At 44.0% G+C, this 18,809-nt stretch overlaps 1 protein-coding gene across 1 annotated transcript in view; it reads left to right on the top strand.

Moving 5' to 3' along the window:
- LOC139582554 (thyrotropin receptor-like) overlaps nucleotides 1-18,809 on the top strand; it is a 58,547-nt gene that overhangs the window by 16,839 nt on the left and 22,899 nt on the right. The window contains exons 4-7 of the mRNA XM_071412648.1: nucleotides 3,873-3,947; nucleotides 4,159-4,233; nucleotides 4,505-4,582; nucleotides 5,088-5,156. Coding sequence (XP_071268749.1) covers nucleotides 3,873-3,947; nucleotides 4,159-4,233; nucleotides 4,505-4,582; nucleotides 5,088-5,156 — 297 coding nt within the window. The remainder of the gene's footprint in view (nucleotides 1-3,872; nucleotides 3,948-4,158; nucleotides 4,234-4,504; nucleotides 4,583-5,087; nucleotides 5,157-18,809) is intronic.

Here is an 18,809-nt window from a genome sequence, read left to right on the forward strand (position 1 = left end):
CGCCGCGCTGCCTCCTCATACCAGCGCCTCTCAGCCTTCGCTGCTTCCAACTCCGCCTTGGGACGGCGATATTCCCCTGGCTGAGCCCAGGGTCCTCTACCGTCCAGGATCTCCTCCCAAGTCCAGAAGTCCTGGTTGCTCTGTTGAGCATTCCCTTGCCGCTTGGTCCTAGGTTGGTGGGTGATTCTGTAAGGGCTGTTGTCCTCCTCTTCCTCAGATGAGGAGAGGAGAGAAGGATCAGTGGACCAATACGCAGCATTAGGGAAATATGCCATCTCTTTATTTGACACGACGGCACACGAAAACAAAACACTTACAAAATTACAAAACAAGAAAACGACGTAGACGAAAACCTGAACATGAACTTACATAACTAAAACGTAAAACTCACGGACAGGAACAGACTACATCAAAACGAACGAACAACCAAACAGTCCCGTATGGTACATACATCGACGACACAGGAGACAGGTAACAACCACCCACAACGAACACAGTGAAACAACCTACCTAAATATGACTCTTAATTAGAGGAACGCAAAACACCTGCCTCTAATTAAGAGCCATACCAGGCAACCCTAAACCAACATAGAAACACACAACATAGAATGCCCACCCAAAACTCACGCCCTGACCATCACACACATACAAAACAACAGAAAACAGGTCAGGAACGTGACATCTCCCCTATTCGACCTAGATAGTTTGTGTATGTATTGGAATTGATGTTGGCTAAGTCTCCCTTTTTTGTAAAAAAAACAAAAAACATTTTAATTGATGTAGGTCTGTACTTGAGCTGTTCTTGTCTATTAATGTTCTGTATTGTGTCATGTTTTGTTTGGACCCCAGGAAGAGTAGCTGCTGCTTTTGCTGCAGCTAATGGGGATTGTAATAAAATACCAATACTTAACTGAAACAACTAGATTTTTTATTTTACAGTGCATCCATCAACAGACATTCTAACTGTTACCCAACAGCGTTTCCATAACCAGTTTGTGGTTGACAACAACATTTCATAAGGTCTGAAGATTGTCACTTTGCCATCCCATGTTACTCTAGAGAAGCATATTAGCTAAGTGGCTTTTGATGTAATGACGTCAGAGAGAATAATTGAGAGATACTGTATATACTGTATAAACAGTATCTGTCTCCCATCCATCATTGCTAGGTCTGGGTCTAATCAGACAGAGATAATAACATGTTAGGGGAGAGGGCAAGCTAAAAGTCAATATTTGGTTTTCCTGTCCATACCTTAGCTGCTGTATTTGCATCTCATAAAGACCCAGAGGAAAGCGGGAGAGAGCTTATGGGCTCCTAGGCATGCAACTGAGACTGGCTTGCAAATTAATACACCGTCCTGGTCATCTCTAGCTCCCCATCTTTATCTTATAGGTTATCTCTATAGTCTCACCTTTTAGATGATATGTGATTGTTTGTCCCCTCTGTGATAGGCTCTCTTTGTGGCCAATCCCTGTCCTGGATTTAGTATTCCACAAATCTCCAGCTCTGAGACACCTTGTGCTCCTGAGAAGATTGAGCCCCTAGCCAGTTATTTGAATTGGATCTCCAGGGTCTGTTCAGAGCTGGTTGGTCCAGTGGTTGTGCCACACCACATAATAATGGCACCCCCAAGGGGCTAGGGGGGGACCAAGGGGCTGGGGGGACCAAGGGGCTGGGGCGAGGTAGGGTTGAGGGCAAGGGGCTGGGGCGAGGTAGGGTTGAGGGCAAGGGGCTGGGGCGAGGTAGGGTTGAGGGCAAGGGGCTGGGGGCTGGGGGGGACCAAGGGGCTGGGGGGGACCAAGGGGCTGGGGGGGCCAAGGGGCTGGGGAGAGGTAGGGTTGAGGGCAAGGGGCTGGGGGGGACCAAGGGGCTGGGGGGGACCAAGGGGCTAGGGGGGGCCAAGGGGCTGGGGGGGCCAAGGGGCTAGGGGGGGCCAAGGGGCTGGGGAGAGGTAGGGTTGAGGGCAAGGGGCTGGGGCGAGGTAGGGTTGAGGGCAAGGGGCTGGGGCGAGGTAGGGTTGAGGGCAAGGGGCTGGGGGCTGGGGGGGACCAAGGGGCTGGGGGGGACCAAGGGGCTGGGGGGGACCAAGGGGCTGGGGGGGACCAAGGGGCTGGGGGGGGCTAGGGGGGGCCAAGGGGCTGGGGGGGACCAAGGGGCTGGGGGGGCCAAGGGGCTAGGGGGGGCCAAGGGGCTGGGGAGAGGTAGGGTTGAGGGCAAGGGGCTGGGGGGGACCAAGGGGCTGGGGGGACCAAGGGGCTGGGGGGGACCAAGGGGCTGGGGGGACCAAGGGGCTGGGGGGACCAAGGGGCTGGGGAGGACCAAGGGGCTGGGGGGACCAAGGGGCTGGGGAGAGGTAGGGTTGAGGGTGGAGGGATGGGGTGGAGAGAGTAGTGTGGAGGATGGGATGGGCTGGAAGGGTGGAAGGAAATGGTTCATTGAACAAAGGCATGCAAACCTTGGGGCTGAAATCAGGGGGGGAGAAGGTTGAGTGTGGTGAGTGGGCGGTGGTTCACTGCACATTGCACACACACTGGGTCAGACAGAGGGCTCCCAGTGGTCAGAACACGTTGGCCAGGGTGCTGTGTGGTTATCCAGGTGTGTGAAGGAGGGCCAGGATCACACGTTCGTCCCCAGGGTTCCTCCACACCGCATGGGTTAGACAAGCAAAGAGGAGAGCCCCTCTCCTGGCCCTCTCTGGCGCACAAGAGTTAACACAGTAAGGAGACATTAATTGAACCTTGACTTCTGTATTTAGATGTATGTGGAGATTTGGAAGATTTTACTCCTGGTCTTTCCCACAGACAGACATGTACCTTGCCCTGTTCTGTCAGCACTCAGCAGGTTTAAGCCACACATGGGTGTAATCGGTATCCCTGGGTTAGTGTGTGTGCGTGCGCGTGAACCTAAAGCACGGTCCTGACCTTTAGACAACATGAAGGGAAGTTGTGATGGACTGTTGGGAATTAATACAAACCCTTGTATCAACTAAATGTATGTGATATACAGTATGTTCTGTGATGCAAAGGTATGCTAAATTACTGAGCAACGCAAAGAATGTATTAGCACTTAAAGGGATTCTTCAGGATTCCATCTACTTCCCCAGAGTCAGATGAACTTGTGGAAACCATTTTTATGTTTCTGTGTCCAGTATGAAGGAAATTAGAGGTAGTTTTGAGAGCCAATGCTAGCTAGCATTTGTGCAATGGCTAGACGTCTATGGGTATCTTGCTAGCGTTAGCGCAACTACCTCTAACTTATTTCTTACTGGACACAGAGACATAAAAATGGTATCCTAAAAAATGGTATCCACAAGTTCATCTGACTCTTTGCCAAAATCACAAAGTATCCCTGTATTCCTAAAATACACAGAAATACATCTCAAATTGGAAAACATTATGTTTACCTTGTCGTTCGCTTACAAGTGTGTGTGTGTGTAGCTACCCCTTTCCTGCAGTCAAATGATCTAGTGGCCTCATGGGTGGAATGTTACAAGCATTTCGCTACACACGCAATAACATCTGCTAAATATGTGTATGTGCCCAATAACATTTGATTCATTAATAGTTTTCATAATTAATAAACATTTATTTATTTTATGCTAAAAACCTGGTGACACATGTTTTTGATATTTTTCAGTCTTCTGTGATGTATATAAAGTGTAATATTGGGAGGTAAACTCCAAATTGAATACATTTCAACTCTATATCTGACATGGTACAGGTGTCTTCTTTTTAAAAGCCCATAACCATGTGTGTGAGGTGTATACTTTTGTTTAACAGTAGATTAGTTTAAGACTACCAAGAAACACTCTGTGTGACCCTGATTTAGCCAACTGCAGTAAAAGGTTAAGCATTTTGTGTTTTCCATTTCAGAGAGATCCGGAATGCGAGGAGTCTGTCATACATAGATCCAGAAGCATTTAAAAACCTTCCAAACCTGAAATACCTGTGAGCACTTTTAGACATCATATACAATGTATTAAAAGCATCATTCTGACAGCATTGAAAATGCTATTGTGAGTCCTCCTAACCACTGACAATGCTACTTTAACACAAGATGCAAGAGATGAGATTTGTCTTCAAATATTTTGCTTGGACAAAGGACCCATAATTGATCAATTATATATATTTAAGTCTTTTTTTTTTTGGTTCCTTCTAGGGGTATTTTCAATACTGGCCTCACCATCTTCCCTGATCTCACCAACATTCACTCAGATGACATGAACTTCATACTGTAAGAAAACTAGTAGGCAGAACTTTTGTTATTTGTCACTCAGGTCTTATAAATCTATTACAATCCACCGACCATAGTATCTATATATAAAATCCCATACTCAAAACCTCCTTTCTTCAGTAGTAGGGAGGGTTTTCCAACCCAATATGCCTTGGTTAGTCTAGTGTCAATGGTTACTATTGTGCCAGGAGATGTACTTAGCTATTTCCCACTCTGACGAGGTTTTCTATATTTGAGACGCCACCTCATTTCCTCTTGTTTCTCCTCACAGTGAGATCACTGATCATCCTTACATCTCTGAGATCCCAGCCAACTCATTCCGCGGTATTACCAACCAAGTGCTGACAGTGTGAGTACACAGCCTTAGCTCTAGTGTTTCACTGGTGTTGTCACTATAAGGGATAGGCCATTACATTACCCTCACTTGCAGTCTCAGAGTGTGCTGTGGCCAGCCCAGAGAGGGTTTCCCTAACGTCTACCGGCGAGAAACTACCATTACATTAGATGCCAAAGCTGTGGGCACATTGGTCACATTGGAAAAGAGATACAGGAGACCACAAGCTCATTCAGCTAAGTAGTTAGGTTTTGAAGGGGAGAAAATAATATTGAAAATGTTGTAGTGACTTTGGTCACTAAATTGCATACACAGGCAAATCCCTCAGCACAAAAGTATGCATGTTGTTCACCACCTACTGTAGCATTGACATTGCTGATTTTAATATGACCTGTACAATCAGAAACAGATTGAAAGTTAGTCAGTGGGTTGGTGCCTAATAACTCATAATTACCCAGTGATTACTTCAGTAAAAATGTCACCTTTATGAATGTTTTCTAATGTTGTTATTCTCTTACAGGATGCTGTACAGTAACGGCTTCACAGACATCCAACATCATGCTTTCAACGGGACCAAACTGGATGCTGTGTAAGTCATTTAGCTTATATCATTAACACAGTAGAATAGAATGGAATAGACTATGGAATGGAATAGACTATGGAATGGAATAGAATATAGAATATAGAATGTAGAATATAGAATATAGAATATAGAATAGGCCCAGTCAGTATTAGATAGAACGTTGCAGCCCTGCCTGCCTGTGGGGGAAAACAACCTGTTGTTTCCTAGGTTACCCCATTGGCTCAAAGTAAGTACTTGACCATGCAGTTTTATTGATGTCTGCTTGTTTTAGCCAGTTACAAATCTAATTTAATAAACGTACAACATGTCTAAAGATGACTTTTCAACATTGCCTGCTCCAGAGTGTTCTCACTACTTAGAAAAAACATAATATTGTAGGGCTTCCCTCATGCCCCTTTTCATGACGGTGCTAGCAGCCAGGTGAATGAATGATGGCTAGCTAGTTACCGACCAGAACATTAAGCTAGCCAAGACCAACAACGCAAACAAATGGACTATACAGCTAGAAGTAGTAAGTGGCGTTACAAAAGCACTATACTAAACAAGTTAAATGTCTTACCTATGATAAAATGTTTTCCACACATATATAGCTAATGTGTAGCCTACTTGGACATCCGGCTCCCCACATTTCCCACTCCCCCACATCGAATATCCTGAAGCCACAGGGCTCTTCTCGCAGGCTCTATTTCCCTACATGGGAGCATTGGGAACCTTTCCTGTAGGTCTGGATTTTTGACCTGGTTACAAATACCTTAAACAACACAGCAGCTTTTTGTCTTGTTATCTCTGTGTAACAAAATTATGTTACTTAATATTTTGACTTGAGTAAACCATTTTTGATGTCTGGCATGTATATTTCCTTACTCAAAATTACACTTACCCTACACAAGCAGTAGGATCACTGCTACATGTGAACTAGTTCTCTCAGATCACTGCTACATCTGAACTAGTTCTCTCAGATCACGGGTACATCTGAACTAGTTCTCTCAGATCACTGCTACATCTGAACTAGTTCTCTCAGATCACGGGTACATCTGAACTAGTTCTCTCAGATCACGGCTACATCTGAACTAGTTCTCTCAGATCACGGGTACATCTGAACTAGTTCTCTCAGATCACGGCTACATCTGAACTAGTTCTCTCAGATCACGGGTACATCTGAACTAGTTCTCTCAGATCAATGCTACATCTGAACTAGTTCTCTCAGATCACTGCTACATCTGAACTAGTTCTCTCAGATCACTGCTACATCTGAACTAGTTCTCTCAGATCACGGCTACATCTGAACTAGTTCTCTCAGATCAATGCTACATCTGAACTAGTTCTCTCAGATCACGGCTACATCTGAACTAGTTCTCTCAGATCACGGCTACATCTGAACTAGTTCTCTCAGATCAATGCTACATCTGAACTAGTTCTCTCAGATCACGGCTACATCTGAACTAGTTCTCTCAGATCACGGCTACATCTGAACTAGTTCTCTCAGATCACGGCTACACCTGAACTAGTTCTCTCAGATCACGGCTACATCTGAACTAGTTCTCTCAGATTACATTTACATTTAAGTCATTTAGCAGACGCTCTTATCCAGAGCGACTTACAAATTGGTGCATTCACCTTATGATATCCAGTGGAACAACCACTTTACAATAGTGCATCTAACTCTTTTAACCTTTCACGGCTACTAACCCCGGATCCGGGAGCACCCCCCACCCCCCACACACTGATTAGCATAGCTAGCATAGCTTCACAAGTAGATAGTAGCATCTAAATATCATTAAATCACAAGTCCAAGACACCAGATGAAAGATACAGATCTTGTGAATAAAGCCACCATTTCAGATTTTTAAAATGTTTTACAGGGAAGACAAAATATGTAAATCTATTAGCTAAACACGTTAGCAAAATACACCACTATTCTAACTCCATCAGTTTCTTACTCCTTCAGGTGCTATCACCAATTCGGCTCAACTAAGATATTGATAGCCAATAACCTATAAAAAAAACCATCAGATGACAGTCTGATAACATATTCATGGTATAGGATAGTTTTTGTTAGAAAAAAGTGCATATTTCAGGTAGAAATCACAGTTTACAATTGCACCGACCATCACAAATCCACTAGAATTACTAGATAGAGCAACGTGTATGACCAATTTACTCATCATAAAACATTTCATAAAAATAGACAAAGCATAGCAATGGAAAGACCCAGTTCTTGTGATTTCAGACCATATTTCAGATTTTCTAAGCGTTTTTCAGCGAAAACACAATAAATCGATAAGTTAGCATACTACATGTGCAAACGTTACCAGAGCATCGATTCCAGCCAAAGAGCGCTATAACGTAATCACCGCCAAAAGATATTAATTTTTTCACTAACCTTCTCAGAATTCTTCCGATGACACTCCTGTAACATCATTTTACAACATACATATACAGTTTGTTCGAAAAGGTGCATATTTAGCCATACAAAACCGTGGTTACACAATAAAAATACTAGGAAATCAAGCCTCAATATGTCTGACGTCATCTATCAGAGTGATCTAGTTTAATTGAAAGCTAATCATATACTTGACTAAAAAATACAGGGTAGACAGGAATCGAAAGACAAATTAGTTCTTAATGCAACCGCTGATTTACATTTTTAAAATTATCCTTACTTTTCAATACAGGGTTCGCCAGGTGAAGCTATACCAAACAAAATGGCGAAATATGCGTTTAAAATATTTCGACAGAAACACGGTTTATCATATTAAATATTGCTTACTTTGAGCTGTTCTTCCATCATATTCTTGGGCAATGTATCCTTTCTATGTTATAAACGTCTTTTGGTCGATAGATGTCCTCTGTCCTTCGAAATGTCCACCACCAACGACCGACACCCCGAAACGTTTCCAAAGCTAAAAAGGGCACGACAAAGAAATTCCTCAAAATCGCACTAAACGGATATAAATTGCTATAAAACGGTTCAAATTAACTACATTATGATGTTTTTAACAACTATAACGACTGAAAACATGACCGGAGAAATATCACTCTCTAAAAAACGATTTGGAACGAGGCAAGTCCGATGGCCTTCACGCTTCAGGCGCACGACGAGAAAGGGCGGTCTCTATACATTTTAGTCTTTTATAATGGCTGTGAATGTCCCATCGATTTCATTCAAAACGTGATGACGTACAGACACCCAGAGGAAGACGTAGGCAGTGTCGGTTTCTTCATAGCATTCACTGTCGCCTTAAAAACAGACTCCAGATCAGAGGTAAAAATTTCTGAAATCTGAACCCTGTCATGAAAAGTGCTGTAGAAATTGTTCTGTACCACTCAGAGACAAAATTCCAACTTCTATAGAAACTAGAAGGTGTTTTCTATCCAATAATAACAATAATATGCATATTGTACGATCAAGAATTTAGCACGAGGCAGTTTAATTTGGAGACACAAATATGCTAATGCGGAACAGCACCCCCTATAGTTGCAAGAAGTTAAGGGGGGGGGGGTTAGAAGGATTACTTTATCCTATCCTAGGTATTCCTTAAAGAGGTGGGGTTTCAGGTGTCTCCGGAAGGTGGTGATTGACTCCGCTGACCTGGCGTCGTGAGGGAGTTTGTTCCACCATTGGGGTGCCAGAGCAGCGAACAGTTTTGACTGGGCTGAGCGGGAACTGTACTTCCTCAGAGGTAGGGAGGCGAGCAGGCCAGAGGTGGATGAACGCAGTGCCCTTGTTTGGGTGTAGGGCCTGATCAGAGCCTGAAGGTACGGAGGTGCCGTTCCCCTCACAGCTCCGTAGGCAAGCACCATGGTCTTGTAGCGGATGCGAGCTTCAACTGGAAGCCAGTGGAGAGAGCGGAGGAGCGGGGTGACGTGAGAGAACTTGGGAAAGTTGAACACCAGACGGGCTGCGGCGTTCTGGATGAGTTGTAGGGGTTTAACTTTTACTGCCTCAGAAACCCGGATCCGGGAGCACCCCCCACCCCCCACACACTGATTAGCATAGATAGCATAGCTTCAGAAGTAGATAGTAGCATCTAAATATCATTAAATCACAAGTCCAAGACACCAGATGAAAGATACAGATCTTGTGAATAAAGCCACCATTTCAGATTTTTAAAATGTTTTACAGGGAAGACAAAATATGTAAATCTATTAGCTAAACACGTTAGCAAAATACACCACTATTCTAACTCCATCAGTTTCTTACTCCTTCAGGTGCTATCACCAATTCGGCTCAACTAAGATATTGATAGCCAATAACCTATAAAAAAAACCATCAGATGACAGTCTGATAACATATTCATGGTATAGGATAGTTTTTGTTAGAAAAAAGTGCATATTTCAGGTAGAAATCACAGTTTACAATTGCACCGACCATCACAAATCCACTAGAATTACTAGATAGAGCAACGTGTATGACCAATTTACTCATCATAAAACATTTCATAAGAATAGACAAAGCATAGCAATGGAAAGACCCAGATCTTGTGATTCCAGACAATATTTCAGATTTTCTAAGCGTTTTACAGCGAAAACACAATAAATCGATAAGTTAGCATACCACATGTGAAAACGTTACCAGAGCATCGATTCCAGCCAAAGAGCGCTATAACGTAATCACCGCCAAAAGATATTAATTTTTTCACTAACCTTCTCAGAATTCTTCCGATGACACTCCTGTAACATCATTTTACAACATACATATACAGTTTGTTCGAAAAGGTGCATATTTAGCCATACAAAACCGTGGTTACACAATGAAAATACTAGGAAATCAAGCCTCAATATGTCTGACGTCATCTATCAGAGTGATCTAGTTTAATTAAAAGCTAATCATATACTTGACTAAAAAATACAGGGTTGACAGGAATCGAAAGACAAATTAGTTCTTAATGCAACCGCTGATTTACATTTTTAAAATTATCCTTACTTTTCAATACAGGGTTGGCCAAGTGAAGCTATACAAAACAAAATGGCGATATATGCGTTTAAAATATTTCGACAGAAACACGGTTTATCATATTAAATATTGCTTACTTTGAGCTGATCTTCCATCATATTCTTGGGCAATGTATCCTTTCTATGTTATAAACGTCTTTTGGTCGATAGATGTCCTCTGTCCTTCGAAATGTCCATCACCAACGACCGACACCCTAAAGCGTGTCCAAACTTTCAGAGTGCACGACAAAGAAATTCCTCAAAATCGCACTAAACGGATATAAATTGATATAAAACGGTTAAAATTCACTACATTATGATGTTTTTAACAACTATAACGACTGAAAACATGACCGGAGAAATACTGCTGGTTAGAAAACGATTTGGAACGAGGCAGGTCCGATGGCCTTCACGCTTGAGGCGCACGTTGAGAAAGAGGGGTCTCTGTACATTTTTGTCATTTATAATGGCTGTGAACGTCCCATCGACTTCATTGAAAACGTGATGACGTACAGACACCCAGAGGAAGACGTAGGTAGTGTCGGTTTCTTCATAGCATTCACTGTGGCCTTATAAACAGACCCCAGATCAGAGGTAAAAATTTCTGAAATCTGAACCCTGTCATGAAAAGTGCTGTAGAAATTGTTCTGTACCACTCAGAGACAAAATTTCAACTCCTATAGAAACTATAGACTGTTTTCTATCCAATAATAACAATAATATGCATATTGTACGATCAAGAATTGAGTACGAGGCAGTTTAATTTGGAAATGTAAAAAAAAAAATAATGCTAACAGCTCCCCCTATTGACAAAAGGTTAATGGCACAGGCAGGGAGCCCAGCCAACAGCGAGTTGCAGTAATCCAGACGGGAGATGACAAGTGCCTGGATTAGGACCTGCGCCGCTTCCTGCGTGAGGCAGGGTCGTACTCTGCGAATGTTGTAGAGCATGAACCTACAGGAACGGGTCACCGCCTTGATGTTAGTTGAGAACGACAGGGTGTTGTCCAGGATCACGCCAAGGTTCTTAGCACTCTGGGAGGAGGACACAATGGAGTTGTCAACCGTGATGGCGAGATCATGGAACGGGCAGTCCTTCCCCGGGAGGAAGAGCAGCTCCGTCTTGCCGAGGTTTAGCTACATCACGGCTACATCTGAACTAGTTCTCTCAGATCACGGCTACACCTGAACTAGTTCTCTCAGATCACTGCTACATCTGAACTAGTTCTCTCAGATCAATGCTACATCTGAACTAGTTCTCTCAGATCACGGCTACATCTGAACTAGTTCTCTCAGATCAATGCTACAGCTGAACTAGTTCTCTCAGATCACGGCTACACCTGAACTAGTTCTCTCAGATCACGGCTACATCTGAACTAGTTCTCTCAGATCACGGGTACATCTGAACTAGTTCTCTCAGATCACGGCTACACCTGAACTAGTTCTCTCAGATCACGGCTACATCTGAACTAGTTCTCTCAGATCACGGCTACATCTGAACTAGTTCTCTCAGATCACGGCTACATCTGAACTAGTTCTCTCAGATCACGGCTACATCTGAACTAGTTCTCTCAGATCACGGCTACATCTGAACTAGTTCTCTCAGATCAATGCTACATCTGAACTAGTTCTCTCAGATCACGGCTACATCTGAACTAGTTCTCTCAGATCACGGCTACATCTGAACTAGTTCTCTCAGATCACGGCTACATCTGAACTAGTTCTCTCAGATCACGGCTACATCTGAACTAGTTCTCTCAGATCAATGCTACATCTGAACTAGTTCTCTCAGATCAATGCTACATCTGAACTAGTTCTCTCAGATCACGGCTACATCTGAACTAGTTCTCTCAGATCACGGCTACATCTGAACTAGTTCTCTCAGATCACGGCTACATCTGAACTAGTTCTCTCAGATCACGGCTACATCTGAACTAGTTCTCTCAGATCAATGCTACATCTGAACTAGTTCTCTCAGATCACGGGTACATCTGAACTAGTTCTCTCAGATCACGGCTACACCTGAACTAGTTCTCTCGGATCACGGCTACACCTGAACTAGTTCTCTCAGATCACGGCTACATCTGAACTAGTTCTCTCAGATCACGGCTACATCTGAACTAGTTCTCTCAGATCACGGCTACATCTGAACTAGTTCTCTCAGATCACGGCTACATCTGAACTAGTTCTCTCAGATCACGGCTACACCTGAACTAGTTCTCTCGGATCACGGCTACACCTGAACTAGTTCTCTCAGATCAGGGCTACATCTGAACTAGTTCTCTCAGATCACGGGTACATCTGAACTAGTTCTCTCAGATCACGGCTACACCTGAACTAGTTCTCTCAGATCACGGCTACACCTGAACTAGTTCTCTCAGATCACGGCTACATCTGAACTAGTTCTCTCAGATCACGGCTACATCTGAACTAGTTCTCTCAGATCACTGCTACATCTGAACTAGTTCGCTCAGATCACGGCTACACCTGAACTAGTTCTCTCAGATCACGGCTACATCTGAACTAGTTCTCTCAGATCACTGCTACATCTGAACTAGTTCTCTCAGATCACGGCTACACCTGAACTAGTTCTCTCAGATCACTGCTACATCTGAACTAGTTCTCTCAGATCACGGCTACATCTGAACTAGTTCTCTCAGATCACGGCTACATCTGAACTAGTTCTCTCAGATCACGGCTACACCTGAACTAGTTCTCTCAGATCACGGCTACACCTGAACTAGTTCTCTCAGATCACGGCTACATCTGAACTAGTTCTCTCAGATCACGGGTACATCTGAACTAGTTCTCTCAGATCACGGCTACATCTGAACTAGTTCTCTCAGATCACGGCTACATCTGAACTAGTTCTCTCAGATCACGGCTACATCTGAACTAGTTCTCTCAGATCACGGCTACATCTGAACTAGTTCTCTCAGATCACGGGTACATCTGAACTAGTTCTCTCAGATCACGGCTACATCTGAAGTAGTTCTCTCAGATCACGGTTACACCTGAACTAGTTCTCTCAGATCACGGGTACATCTGAACTAGTTCTCTCAGATCACGGCTACATCTGAACTAGTTCTCTCAGATCACGGTTACACCTGAACTAGTTTTCTCAGATCACGGGTACATCTGAACTAGTTCTCTCAGATCACGGGTACACCTGAACTAGTTCTCTCAGATCACGGCTACATCTGAACTAGTTCTCTCAGATCACGGCTACATCTGAACTAGTTCTCTCAGATCACGGGTACACCTGAACTAGTTCTCTCAGATCACGGCTACATCTGAACTAGTTCTCTCAGATCAATGCTACATCTGAACTAGTTCTCTCAGATCACGGCTACATCTGAACTAGTTCTCTCAGATCACGGGTACATCTGAACTAGTTCTCTCAGATCACGGCTACATCTGAACTAGTTCTCTCAGATCAATGCTACATCTGAACTAGTTCTCTCAGATCACGGCTACATCTGAACTAGTTCTCTCAGATCACGGCTACATCTGAACTAGTTCTCTCAGATCACGGGTACATCTGAACTAGTTCTCTCAGATCACGGCTACATCTGAACTAGTTCTCTCAGATCACGGCTACATCTGAACTAGTTCTCTCAGATCACGGCTACATCTGAACTAGTTCTCTCAGATCACGGCTACACCTGAACTAGTTCTCTCAGATCAATGCTACATCTGAACTAGTTCTCTCAGATCACGGCTACATCTGAACTAGTTCTCTCAGATCACGGCTACATCTGAACTAGTTCTCTCAGATCACGGCTACATCTGAACTAGTTCTCTCAGATCACGGCTACACCTGAACTAGTTCTGTCAGATCACTGCTACATCTGAACTAGTTCTCTCAGATCACGGCTACACCTGAACTAGTTCTCTCAGATCACGGCTACATCTGAACTAGTTCTCTCAGATCACTGCTACATCTGAACTAGTTCTCTCAGATCACTGCTACATCTGAACTAGTTCTCTCAGATCACGGCTACATCGGAACTAGTTCTCTCAGATCACGGTTACATCTGAACTAGTTCTCTCAGATCACGGCTACACCTGAACTAGTTCTCTCAGATCACTGCTACATCTGAACTAGTTCTCTCAGATCAATGCTACATCTGAACTAGTTCTCTCAGATCACGGCTACATCTGAACTAGATCTCTCAGATCACGGCTACATCTGAACTAGTTCTCTCAGATCACGGCTACATCTGAACTAGTTCTCTCAGATCACGGCTACATCTGAACTAGGTCTCTCAGATCAATGCTACATCTGAACTAGTTCTCTCAGATCACGGGTACATCTGAACTAGTTCTCTCAGATCACGGCTACACCTGAACTAGTTCTCTCGGATCACGGCTACACCTGAACTAGTTCTCTCAGATCACGGCTACATCTGAACTAGTTCTCTCAGATCACGGCTACATCCGAACTAGTTCTCTCAGATCACGGCTACATCTGAACTAGTTCTCTCAGATCACGGCTACATCTGAACTAGTTCTCTCAGATCACGGCTACACCTGAACTAGTTCTCTCGGATCACGGCTACACCTGAACTAGTTCTCTCAGATCACGGCTACATCTGAACTAGTTCTCTCAGATCACGGGTACATCTGAACTAGTTCTCTCAGATCACGGCTACACCTGAACTAGTTCTCTCAGATCACGGCTACACCTGAACTAGTTCTCTCAGATCACGGCTACATCTGAACTAGTTCTCTCAGATCACGGCTACATCTGAACTAGTTCTCTCAGATCACTGCTACATCTGAACTAGTTCTCTCAGATCACGGCTACACCTGAACTAGTTCTCTCAGATCACGGCTACATCTGAACTAGTTCTCTCAGATCACTGCTACATCTGAACTAGTTCTCTCAGATCACGGCTACACCTGAACTAGTTCTCTCAGATCACTGCTACATCTGAACTAGTTCTCTCAGATCACGGCTACATCTGAACTAGTTCTCTCAGATCACGGCTACATCTGAACTAGTTCTCTCAGATCACGGCTACACCTGAACTAGTTCTCTCAGATCACGGCTACACCTGAACTAGTTCTCTCAGATCACGGCTACATCTGAACTAGTTCTCTCAGATCACGGGTACATCTGAACTAGTTCTCTCAGATCACGGCTACATCTGAACTAGTTCTCTCAGATCACGGCTACATCTGAACTAGTTCTCTCAGATCACGGCTACATCTGAACTAGTTCTCTCAGATCACGGCTACATCTGAACTAGTTCTCTCAGATCACGGGTACATCTGAACTAGTTCTCTCAGATCACGGCTACATCTGAACTAGTTCTCTCAGATCACGGTTACACCTGAACTAGTTCTCTCAGATCACTGGTACATCTGAACTAGTTCTCTCAGATCACGGCTACATCTGAACTAGTTCTCTCAGATCACGGTTACACCTGAACTAGTTCTCTCAGATCACGGCTACATCTGAACTAGTTCTCTCAGATCACGGCTACACCTGAACTAGTTCTCTCAGATCACTGCTACATCTGAACTAGTTCTCTCAGATCACGGCTACATCTGAACTAGTTCTCTCAGATCACGGCTACATCTGAACTAGTTCTCTCAGATCACGGGTACACCTGAACTAGTTCTCTCAGATCACGGCTACACCTGAACTAGTTCTCTCAGATCACTGCTACATCTGAACTAGTTCTCTCAGATCAATGCTACATCTGAACTAGTTCTCTCAGATCACGGCTACATCTGAACTAGTTTTCTCAGATCACGGGTACATCTGAACTAGTTCTCTCAGATCACGGGTACACCTGAACTAGTTCTCTCAGATCACGGCTACATCTGAACTAGTTCTCTCAGATCACGGCTACATCTGAACTAGTTCTCTCAGATCACGGTTACATCTGAACTAGTTCTCTCAGATCACGGCTACACCTGAACTAGTTCTCTCAGATCACTGCTACATCTGAACTAGTTCTCTCAGATCAATGCTACATCTGAACTAGTTCTCTCAGATCACGGCTACATCTGAACTAGTTCTCTCAGATCACGGCTACATCTGAACTAGTTCTCTCAGATCACGGCTACATCTGAACTAGTTCTCTCAGATCACGGCTACATCTGAACTAGGTCTCTCAGATCAATGCTACATCTGAACTAGTTCTCTCAGATCACGGGTACATCTGAACTAGTTCTCTCAGATCACGGCTACACCTGAACTAGTTCTCTCGGATCACGGCTACACCTGAACTAGTTCTCTCAGATCACGGCTACATCTGAACTAGTTCTCTCAGATCACGGCTACATCCGAACTAGTTCTCTCAGATCACGGCTACATCTGAACTAGTTCTCTCAGATCACGGCTACATCTGAACTAGTTCTCTCAGATCACGGCTACACCTGAACTAGTTCTCTCGGATCACGGCTACACCTGAACTAGTTCTCTCAGATCACGGCTACATCTGAACTAGTTCTCTCAGATCACGGGTACATCTGAACTAGTTCTCTCAGATCACGGCTACACCTGAACTAGTTCTCTCAGATCACGGCTACACCTGAACTAGTTCTCTCAGATCACGGCTACATCTGAACTAGTTCTCTCAGATCACGGCTACATCTGAACTAGTTCTCTCAGATCACTGCTACATCTGAACTAGTTCTCTCAGATCACGGCTACACCTGAACTAGTTCTCTCAGATCACGGCTACATCTGAACTAGTTCTCTCAGATCACTGCTACATCTGAACTAGTTCTCTCAGATCACGGCTACACCTGAACTAGTTCTCTCAGATCACTGCTACATCTGAACTAGTTCTCTCAGATCACGGCTACATCTGAACTAGTTCTCTCAGATCACGGCTACATCTGAACTAGTTCTCTCAGATCACGGCTACACCTGAACTAGTTCTCTCAGATCACGGCTACACCTGAACTAGTTCTCTCAGATCACGGCTACATCTGAACTAGTTCTCTCAGATCACGGGTACATCTGAACTAGTTCTCTCAGATCACGGCTACATCTGAACTAGTTCTCTCAGATCACGGCTACATCTGAACTAGTTCTCTCAGATCACGGCTACATCTGAACTAGTTCTCTCAGATCACGGCTACATCTGAACTAGTTCTCTCAGATCACGGGTACATCTGAACTAGTTCTCTCAGATCACGGCTACATCTGAACTAGTTCTCTCAGATCACGGTTACACCTGAACTAGTTCTCTCAGATCACGGGTACATCTGAACTAGTTCTCTCAGATCACGGCTACATCTGAACTAGTTCTCTCAGATCACGGTTACACCTGAACTAGTTCTCTCAGATCACGGCTACACCTGAACTAGTTCTCTCAGATCACGGCTACACCTGAACTAGTTCTCTCAGATCACTGCTACATCTGAACTAGTTCTCTCAGATCACGGCTACATCTGAACTAGTTCTCTCAGATCACGGCTACATCTGAACTAGTTCTCTCAGATCACGGGTACACCTGAACTAGTTCTCTCAGATCACGGCTACACCTGAACTAGTTCTCTCAGATCACTGCTACATCTGAACTAGTTCTCTCAGATCAATGCTACATCTGAACTAGTTCTCTCAGATCACGGCTACATCTGAACTAGTTTTCTCAGATCACGGGTACATCTGAACTAGTTCTCTCAGATCACGGGTACACCTGAACTAGTTCTCTCAGATCACGGCTACATCTGAACTAGTTCTCTCAGATCACGGCTACATCTGAACTAGTTCTCTCAGATCACGGGTACACCTGAACTAGTTCTCTCAGATCACGGCTACATCTGAACTAGTTCTCTCAGATCAATGCTACATCTGAACTAGTTCTCTCAGATCACGGCTACATCTGAACTAGTTCTCTCAGATCACGGGTACATCTGAACTAGTTCTCTCAGATCACGGCTACATCTGAACTAGTTCTCTCAGATCAATGCTACATCTGAACTAGTTCTCTCAGATCATGGCTACATCTGAACTAGTTCTCTCAGATCACGGCTACATCTGAACTAGTTCTCTCAGATCACGGGTACATCTGAACTAGTTCTCTCAGATCACGGCTACATCTGAACTAGTTCTCTCAGATCACGGCTACATCTGAACTAGTTCTCTCAGATCACGGCTACATCTGAACTAGTTCTCTCAGATCACGGATACACCTGAACTAGTTCTCTCAGATCAATGCTACATCTGAACTAGTTCTCTCAGATCACGGCTACATCTGAACTAGTTCTCTTAGATCACGGCTACATCTGAACTAGTTCTCTCAGATCACGGCTACATCTGAACTAGTTCTCTCAGATCACGGCTACACCTGAACTAGTTCTGTCAGATCACTGCTACATCTGAACTAGTTCTCTCAGATCACGGCTACACCTGAACTAGTTCTCTCAGATCACGGCTACATCTGAACTAGTTCTCTCAGATCACTGCTACATCTGAACTAGTTCTCTCAGATCACTGCTACATCTGAACTAGTTCTCTCAGATCACGGCTACATCGGAACTAGTTCTCTCAGATCACGGTTACATCTGAACTAGTTCTCTCAGATCACGGCTACATCTGAACTAGTTCTCTCAGATCACGGGTACATCTGAACTAGTTCTCTCAGATCACGGCTACATCTGAACTAGTTCTCTCAGATCACGGCTACATCTGAACTAGTTCTCTCAGATCACGGCTACATCTGAACTAGTTCTCTCAGATCACGGCTACATCTGAAC

The sequence above is a fragment of the Salvelinus alpinus genome, chromosome 8, assembly GCF_045679555.1.
Source record: "Salvelinus alpinus chromosome 8, SLU_Salpinus.1, whole genome shotgun sequence".
NCBI classification, from domain to species: domain Eukaryota; kingdom Metazoa; phylum Chordata; class Actinopteri; order Salmoniformes; family Salmonidae; genus Salvelinus; species Salvelinus alpinus.